Source organism: Vanderwaltozyma polyspora, genomic scaffold (assembly GCF_000150035.1).
Source record: "Vanderwaltozyma polyspora DSM 70294 KpolScaffold1020 genomic scaffold, whole genome shotgun sequence".
Taxonomy (NCBI): domain Eukaryota; kingdom Fungi; phylum Ascomycota; class Saccharomycetes; order Saccharomycetales; family Saccharomycetaceae; genus Vanderwaltozyma; species Vanderwaltozyma polyspora.
Window position 1 is genome coordinate 100,852 of NW_001834658.1, and position 9,150 is coordinate 110,001.

The 9,150-nt window shown below is 30.2% G+C and overlaps 3 protein-coding genes across 3 annotated transcripts; 1 reads left to right on the forward strand and 2 right to left on the reverse strand.

Moving 5' to 3' along the window:
* Positions 1–117: 117 nt before the first annotated feature.
* CMR2 (Cmr2p) lies at positions 118–5,073 on the reverse strand (the record flags this gene model as incomplete). Its single annotated transcript, XM_001644744.1, has 1 exon — positions 118–5,073. The coding sequence occupies one exon, from the start codon at positions 5,071–5,073 to the stop codon at positions 118–120; it is 4,956 nt and encodes a 1,651-aa protein (XP_001644794.1).
* Positions 5,074–6,654: 1,581 nt separating this feature from the next.
* ARF3 (Arf family GTPase ARF3) lies at positions 6,655–7,200 on the forward strand (the record flags this gene model as incomplete). The annotated part of the gene is made up of 1 exon (XM_001644745.1): positions 6,655–7,200. One exon carries the CDS (start codon positions 6,655–6,657, stop codon positions 7,198–7,200), a length of 546 nt encoding a protein of 181 aa, XP_001644795.1.
* A 549-nt stretch (positions 7,201–7,749) lies between these two features.
* On the reverse strand, positions 7,750–8,529 carry RKI1 (ribose-5-phosphate isomerase RKI1; the record flags this gene model as incomplete). The annotated part of the gene is made up of 1 exon (XM_001644746.1): positions 7,750–8,529. One exon carries the CDS (start codon positions 8,527–8,529, stop codon positions 7,750–7,752), a length of 780 nt encoding a protein of 259 aa, XP_001644796.1.
* Between the last annotated feature and the right edge of the window lie 621 nt (positions 8,530–9,150).

Genomic DNA, 9,150 nt, shown 5'->3' on the forward strand with positions numbered 1-9,150 from the left:
CAGCATTTATCTAAATATGTATTGAATACATAAAGATACCAATTAAAAAACAAGAATCTTATTTAAATTATATAACGTCGTTAAAAGGATATCTAGTTAATAATACTTCTTCTAAATTTAAATATCTCTTTCAAAATCAGATAATAAATATATTGATATATTTTCACCATAGTTGATACCGAACTGGCTTTCAATAACTAAGTCTTGACTGAACCATTCTTTCATTATAGAAACACGATTTTTTGTCCAATTTTCCAATAATTCCTGAGTGTTGGAGGTTGGTCTGATAAAAGAACATAAATCTAAAATGATACCATGTTTTTGCAATAAGCTGGAAGTAATTAGCGCCGTCAAATTTGCAAACTTTGTATCTCTAACTTTTTTGCATTTTACAAGACATACTAGTAGCCCACCAGATTTTGTTATAATACAATTAGATATTGAAGAATGGGTTTCTCTCACTGTGCTTTCGAGATCACTAACAAAATATGTTAACCCTAAAATATCAATTGTTTCGTTAATGCTTCCTAACACATAAAGCAAATTGAAATCAATATTAGCACCCGTGGAATCTTGACATGTAATTCTTTTTATGAATCCAAGATCTCCTGTCCTCAAGTAAGTTAAACCATTATCCTTATCTGATTTGATTTTACTGCGAAATTGTTCTGTTATGAATTGGTCTTTGAATAGTCGGTTTTTTGAAGTGGAATCACTGGCATCCTTACTCAAATAATAATCAGATGCATTGCCTTCAGAACAGCACCAAATTTCACCAAATTCACCTTCCAAACAAGGTTGTAATGTTTCTGGATTAACTATAGCAACATCCGTACAAATTGGAACCACACCAGAATCTTGAATTCGTATCCCTTCGATATTTGCTAGCTCAGCAGGATCGATTTCCTTAATTAATCCCTCTTTCAGTGATCTTGGGTCCAATAATAAATCTACTGGAGGTATTCCTAGATATGACCTCATTGATATATGGAAATTGAAACGATTCTGGTAAATATAACTTATTTGATTTGGATTTATGCTTATTGTATTATATTTCTTAATGACATTCTCGATAGTTAAAGTTTTAGGCCTTCCTGAAAATGGAATCATAATGTTCTGTACATTTCTCAGGAAATCAGATCTTAATATTGTGCTAGAATTAGAGTTTTTTTGTTTCTTCTTCTGTGACGCAGCCAGTTGAATCTTCTTCGAAGAAGTTATCAATGTGGAGGCACGATCCATAATCAAATAAAAGGTCTCTGGAGTTAAAAATAGATCTCTGACAGAAAGATTCTGAATTCCAATTAGGAAATTGTTTGGATTCTGAGAGAAGTCGTCTATATCAAATAAAGTTGTTTGACATCCAGTGTATATCCCTAACAATACGCTATTGAGAAACCCAAAACCAAAAGTATGGCCACATATTGAGAACAACGAACTTTCCCTGGACAGCTTAAAGCTTTCCTTTAATATTTTGCATGATTTCATTAACGACTGGTGAGTCATTGATGAATGAACATTTTTAGTTGTATCGTTTTCCTTATTTATCCAAATAACACAACGTTTAGAAGATGGTCTTGTTTTGAAACTAAACTTCTGTGCTAAAGGTTTTTTAAATAACTGAATTGACAGGTCACTCCTAACCTTAACCTTTGAAAATATGGTTAGTTTGGGGGCAAGTGACTTGTATCTTTTCCATATTTTAGATATAATTGTATTGTTTTCAAATAAATTATTAGTTTTAGAATCAATAAATACTCTTTTAACCGAATAATTTTTGATAATATTGGTAAAATACTGTATATCAACCTCTGCAGTTTCCTCGGAGATGACTTCTAGGGGTATAACATTCAAATTACAATATAGACATGCGATAACTATAGCTGCATATTCTGTTGAATTTTCACACATTATAATTACTTTATCACCTTTTTCTAGAGGTGTTTTGGATTGAATAATTTTTTTCAAGAATGATGCAACAATTGCACCAAACTTTTTCCAGGACACACTTTTCCTTATATTATTATCATTGGAATTTTGTGATGATCTCCCAGTCCCATCACTGAATGCCGAGTTGCTTCCTTGTGTATTTATTCTCCATTCCAGTATTTCTAGGATGGTAGCAAAATCTGTTAAGTTCTTGTTAGAATCTAGGTCATATGATGTTTCCTGAAATTCAAAACCAGATCTCTGTTCTCGGTTTGCTATCCTAGGCGACATGTTATAAGGGAATGCGTCGGCTAAGGCAGCTCGTCTCAGAGTTGATAAGTGCTCAGAGAATATACTTTCGTTGTAATATAATGAGTGAGGTATGAAGTCTAATATAATGTTATCAAATTGAAATTTAACAAATTTAGCATCTAATTCACAGTTCAGAAATCTTCTTTCAATGGTGCTATTTGCCAATTCAAGTGAACAATATCTTTTTGGAAGTGATCCATTTGCTACAACCATTACACACATAGGTTGAATTTTGTGAAAGATCCATAATATTCTAAAAATTTGTTCAGTTAAGTCATTTAACTGTTTTTCTAATTTTTCATTCTGTCTACTAGTCATCACTAAGGCTGGTTCGCCACCAGCAATGGTATTTTTTGCTAAGGAACTTTCAACTATTAATACTAGAAAATGTTCATCGTTATTATGATTTAACTCAAATGCAGAAACATCTGAAACACTTGGAACTGTCCTTACAATAGTTTCCGTCACCTGTTGTAAATAATAAGTTTGGACAATTCTCTTCGGTCCTGAGTTTTCACTGTCATTATTAGAATCAGAAATTGTAGTGTCAGATCCTAAGGCTTTTATTGCCGTATTGCTTTCCTTTTCTTTTGACATATCTGAAGTATGTGCCCAATTTGGCAATCTTAGCAACTTATTTTGTAAAAACATATCTTCTATCATTGATAAAACATATATTTTACCATTGAATACGAAGCCCATCAGTTTAGTTCTTAAGAAGTTCGTTGATGGTGGGCATAAATTCATTATCATGTTAATTTTTTCATTAGCTTGAACAGCTGTGATTGATGTTCCCTTTGTGTATGACAGCATTCGTGGATAGTCAAGTTTAGCATGAAATATAAATTCGTTCACACGGTCCATCTGATAAAATTCATCGCATAAACTTTTTGAGGATATCCAAATTTCACCTACAGTTAGGTCAGGAACTAAAGTACAGTCATCTAAATTAACCACACATATAGTAGAATCAGGGATTGGGAAACCAAAGGTAGTCAAACGCATATAATCAGTAAATGAATTTGATGAGTTTATCATAGCAGTAATGCTTGGTTCTATAACATTCCCTCTTAGTTTTTCCTTATTTATATATAATTCATCTTGTAATCTTAGCTTTGTATTATGAATTGGAAAATTATCAATCTTACCTAAGTGATCCCTAACTGAAATGAAGGTACCTCCAATATCGGGTAGGGTCAGTATCGGAGAGTATGACATTGCAGCATCAACACATCCAAGATTCTTTAACCACTTATTAACAATCATATCGGAAACATCTGTATCAATATTAATGCAGGATGTCAAGCAACATTTAATACAACTAAAATCGATTTTATTTTTTTTTGAAATTGTTGCTTTTGGATTTTCTAGATAATTTATAACAACCTGTTTTAACTGAAGTTGATCGTTTAATAACACATCAGCCTTATGTTGGTTGATTATGTCTTCATAATTACCTGGTGTTTTCAAAATTGTGTCGCTTATTGAAATTAATAGATTCCCCGAATATATACCGAATAATAAACCTAATACCAAACCTGTTGATCTGGTTGGATCTAAACTGTTCAATATTGTGTATCTATTTACAGAGGCCGCCTTGTCATAAGGGATAAGAATTGAGTTTTTTTTCCAATGTGGCATTGAGCGTGAATCCATTATTTTTACAAGCATTTTCAACTGATTGATTAAAGCTCTATGTTTCATTACAACACCAGACAATCTTCCTAAGGGAGTTCTAGTAAATTCAATATAAGAAATGTCAGGAATATCAAATGTAGGGGCATTTTTCTTAGCCTTTGAATATGTCCCTAATTCTGAAGTCTTTAAAAAAGTAAGCTGGGAAAAAAATTCATCCTTTATCAATTTTATTTTGGTGTTATTTGAAGTTGTTTGTAAGTTATCCAGTTGTTTATGGCATTCGTTTGATATTAAGACGTATGATGAATTCGTTAACTTGATTATTTGTATAATTTCGCCCAACTTATAAGTTTCAAACGATACTGGCACTGCGATAATACCAGCTATAAAACATCCAAGTAGTGCAATTGCAAACTCGATAACTTCGTCTCTATTATACCATAATAATACTTTGTCTTTTTTATATAAACGACTTTTGTTCAATTCATGTGCAATTTTTTCTGCTCTAAGATATAGTTTCGCCCAAGAGATTGAATTTTCTTTACCTTTATTATCTATTGAAATTATAGATGTTTGTTTTTCGTAGTTTTCATACCTTGCTCTTAATATTGAAGGCAAAGAATCATGAGAACTTTCCTCGGGTATTCTTGGAAGTAGTGGGATCATTGGGTTATATGCTTTCACAAATGCATCATTTGAGTGTAACGATAACTGTAATGAGGAACTTTTTTTATGCCTTGGTGTAGATAATACGGATGACGAGTTTGACGTAGCAACTCTGTATATTGAATTTGATCTTCGTTCATGTTTGGTGATTCCAATCTTATTATTAGTAGTAGTATTGGTGTTATTATTGTATGTGCTTAGATCCTGTTTATAAATATCAGTTGGTGGATAAGGGAGAAACGTATCTTGAGATTTATAGGATGCATTATCATCTATAAACCTTTTATTAGAAGGTAGAATTATCCTGGTTGATAAATTATGCTCTCTGGTATTAGTTGAAACCGACACAGTTGAGTTTCTTGATGCGTATAGTAAAGCTTGTTGATTTCTGGTATACTTATCTAATAATTCATTTCTTTTTGTTTCATAGCCTTTTCTTGTTAAATTTTCAACTTTATAATCCTCTATTAAATTGGATAGTTGGTTCTGTAGCGCTATTGGTAATTCTGGGGGAATAGAAAAGTCCATAATTTCTAGATTGTACCCCGTGATTAATTAATAATTGTTTAAGTATCTATATAACAATTTAAATTCAACAATAGTACCTTAATCTAATGGTGAAATCGGATATTTTGGTTTTTATTAAATAATATAAAACATTCTTATTATACCCGACTATTGAAAACCTTTAAAATTAAAAAATATTTTGTAACTGGAAATTAGATAGATCATCGGTGATTTTGATTTTTAACAATAATATTTATCCAAATTTAGCAATGAAATAAAACCAAGAAAAATATCCTAATTAGTACGAGAGAGAGTGATTGAGTGTTTCGGGAGTTGGGACTTTTTTCTCAATATTTTTGTCGTTATTCATTTTAAAAAGAAAAAGGAGAAAAGCATATCTAACCAACGTGATGTGCACGTGTTTTAGACATTTCATAAATAATCATCTTTGAGAGAGACATATTATTGTATATATTATACATGGGTACATATCTGGTGAGCAATCCAATTTAACAATATAGATATATATATATTGGGATATTAAATAGTATAAGGTAGGGAGATTGAAGTTAATATTCGAGAAATCGTTTGTACAATCTATGACGCAGTTTTGACTTCAATTATAGATTTTTCCACATTTGAGTCAGTTAAAAACAGTAAAAAAAATGTATTTGTTCCAAGCCAAGAAATAAGGAAAGAAAGGAAAATGATTTCCCTTTTCCTCTCCCTTTTTATATGTTTGGATTGAGTATTGTAGTTTTATTTTTAATTTTGTGACACAAAAGCATTTCACTAAAAAAAATAAAAGACAATAAAAACGAAAAACGAAAAGTCATGTTATTTTCACGTGATATATATATCTCTCATTTAGAACGGAGTATGGTCGATAAAACACTTTTTCAAAATAAATTAAATACGAATTTCCCGTTTCGAATCTTTTTGTTTTGTTTTGTTTTCGTCGTTAACTCAAAAGAGCAAAGAAGGAAGGAAGGAAAACCAACTGATTTATCGATTTATTATATTTTTACTGAATTTCGAATACTACTACAAAAAAAAAAATAATAATAATAATATTACATATGAAGTAAAATTCCTCTATACCCCGAAGGGACAAAAAATCATCAAATGAGACCAAAACAGTTAGGAAACAATAACCATTATAAGGAAAGAGGGTTATTAAATTTTAAACATTATTATAATTGTATATATGGTAGAGTTGGTTTTGACCTTTGCTTGTTGTAATTTCGGATTCATATTATTAGATATATCTTTGTATAAGGAGTAATAAACATCAATTGGGTTTTTATTGGTTTCAAACAAGTATTGCTTTTAAGACTAACATTTTGCAATAGCTATAGAGATAATAAAATTTATATATTGTAATTATTTTAGGATTTTTTTGCATTGGTTCTTCATCATAAAGAGTGTGATTATAGAATCTTAGTTTATTATTAAGATTAATTAACATTTGCATACGTACAAATTTTACAGAAATCTATATATATATATATATATATATCTCAAAAAAAGAAGTTGTGGTGATAATAATAGCAGTCAGTGGATTAAGACATACATATACACATTACAAATTATAATTAAAAAATGGGTAATTCAGTATCAAAGGCATTGGGGAAACTATTTGGTTCTCGTGAAATGAAAATTTTAATGTTAGGACTGGATAATGCAGGTAAAACTACAATTTTATATAAGTTAAAATTAAATAAAATTAAAACTTCTGCACCAACTGTAGGTTTTAACGTTGAAACTGTGTCATATAAAAATGTTAAGTTTAATATGTGGGATGTAGGTGGACAAGAAAGATTAAGACCATTATGGAGACATTATTTCCCTGCAACGACAGCATTGATTTTTGTAATAGATTCACATGACAAAGATAGATTAAATGAAGCAAAAGAAGAACTGTACAGTATTATAAGTGAAAAGGAAATGGAAAATGTTGTACTATTAGTCTGGGCTAATAAACAAGATTTAAAGGGTGCATTGAAACCACAAGAAGTTTCAGATTTCTTACAATTAGGCAATAATTTAAAAAATCAATTATGGTGTGTTGTAGGTAGTAATGCATTGACAGGACAAGGTTTAGTGGAAGGTTTGTCTTGGATTTCTAATAATACTGCCAAAAAATAAAATAATAATTGATGGATTTAACAAAATGAATTGCACTAAAAGTAATCAAAAATAATAATATAACATCAAAGTGTGAAAAATGCATTTATATATTTAGAGCATCGTGACTACTAAATTTTGGAAATAATTTAATAATACAATACAAAATAATATAATATAATAATATAATATTTAATTTTTAATAATATAATTAAGGACGATATATCTATCTACTCATGAGAGACACTGTTTTTTTGGGATATATATGTATATGAAATAATATATATATTGGCAAAACCAAATCAAATGTGACATCGCTATATAATTAAAAATTCTAAAACTAAACTAATTAATGTATGTAAAAGAGGATATAAAATTTATCAAGTTTGCTGTGTTTTTTTTGATTAAGTGTCACTTCCACTTCATGCGAAATTAGAGAATATGAAAAAGGGAGTTGCGTATTAAGTAATTTATATTTAATTAATTAAAATTTTATGAAATAAAGCTCAGTACTGATATTTGATAATATACAGTTTCTGTAATAAAGATAATAAAAGTAAATTAATCCTATTAATTTTTCTTATCCAACACATTAACAGAACCATCAGCATTACCGAAATAAACCTTTTCGGCGTTATCAATGAATAAACCCACTTCTACTACACCAATCAGCATTTCAATGCTTACATATAATGACTTTGGATCTTTTATTTCACCAAAGTCAGCATCTATAATGAAATTGTTGTTATCTGTGACAACTGGACCTGCCTTTGCACTACCACCTTGTCTAACAACAGCAGTTTGGGCGTGTAGCTTATTTAACAAATCATGTTGGACACGTACATATGCAGAAGGTACTACTTCAATTGGGACACCTTGTCTCCAATTCTTACCTAAATATTGTGGAGATTGTTTTCTATGGTCTGCTACAACTATAAATCTTTTTGCACTTGTACTTACCAATTTTTCTTGGAACAAACAAGCACCCCCACCTTTAATCAATTGTAAGTTGACATCAACTTCATCAGCACCATCAAAAGCAATATCAATAATAGGGTGATGATCTATACTATCTAATTGTAAACCATTATCTAGAATCAAAGCTCTTGATTGGAAACCAGTTGGGATGCAAACGAATTGAGATACATATTTGGTATATTTTGGATCTTTTAGGTATTGGCCTAATCTTTCAGCTACATAGACAACTGTACTACCACTACCAATACCAATAACCCTTTCATTTTGGAAATCTACATTTTCATCAACTGCACGGTAAGCAGCTAATCTCTTAGCATCTTCTAGTGGGTTGGATAATTTTGGTAAAGTTTTGATATCTGGTACACTTGACATTTTTCTTAGAACTATAATAAAAGGATTTCTATTAGAACGAATTGAAGGTAGTTTGCACAAATAAGATGAGTACCTAAAAATTTTTGATGATTGATTTAATTAGCAGATCACAGTAATTTTTCTATGATTAGTTTCTTACAATTTCTATTGTGAACTTAGAAGAGAGAAGTAGTGAAAAAAAAGCTGTATCCTTTAATTCAAGTTAAAGTTTATAAACTCTATTATTGAATTGACGAATTTTTCGAATTAAGTGATATTATTAGAAATGACTACCAATACAAGAGGGTCGATGCGTCAAAGACATAAAAGATGATAGAATATATATATATATACATATATATATAAACGTTAATTGAAATTTAATTCGAATTAATTCTATCCTGATTTAAGATAAATCAATATGCATGCGTGTGTGTGCCACACACATGTAGAAAGGAGATGATTGTAATGTACTAGCCAATTAAGCCATTATTATTAAATTGTTATTATAGTTAGTTAATGGTGAACCGACAATATAGTAATTTAAAATATTGGCTATTACATTACCAGTGTGTATGATGGATGAGAAGGGGAGTAGGAGGGAAGTAGGGAGGGGAGGTACAGGTACGGTTGTTGTTTGGA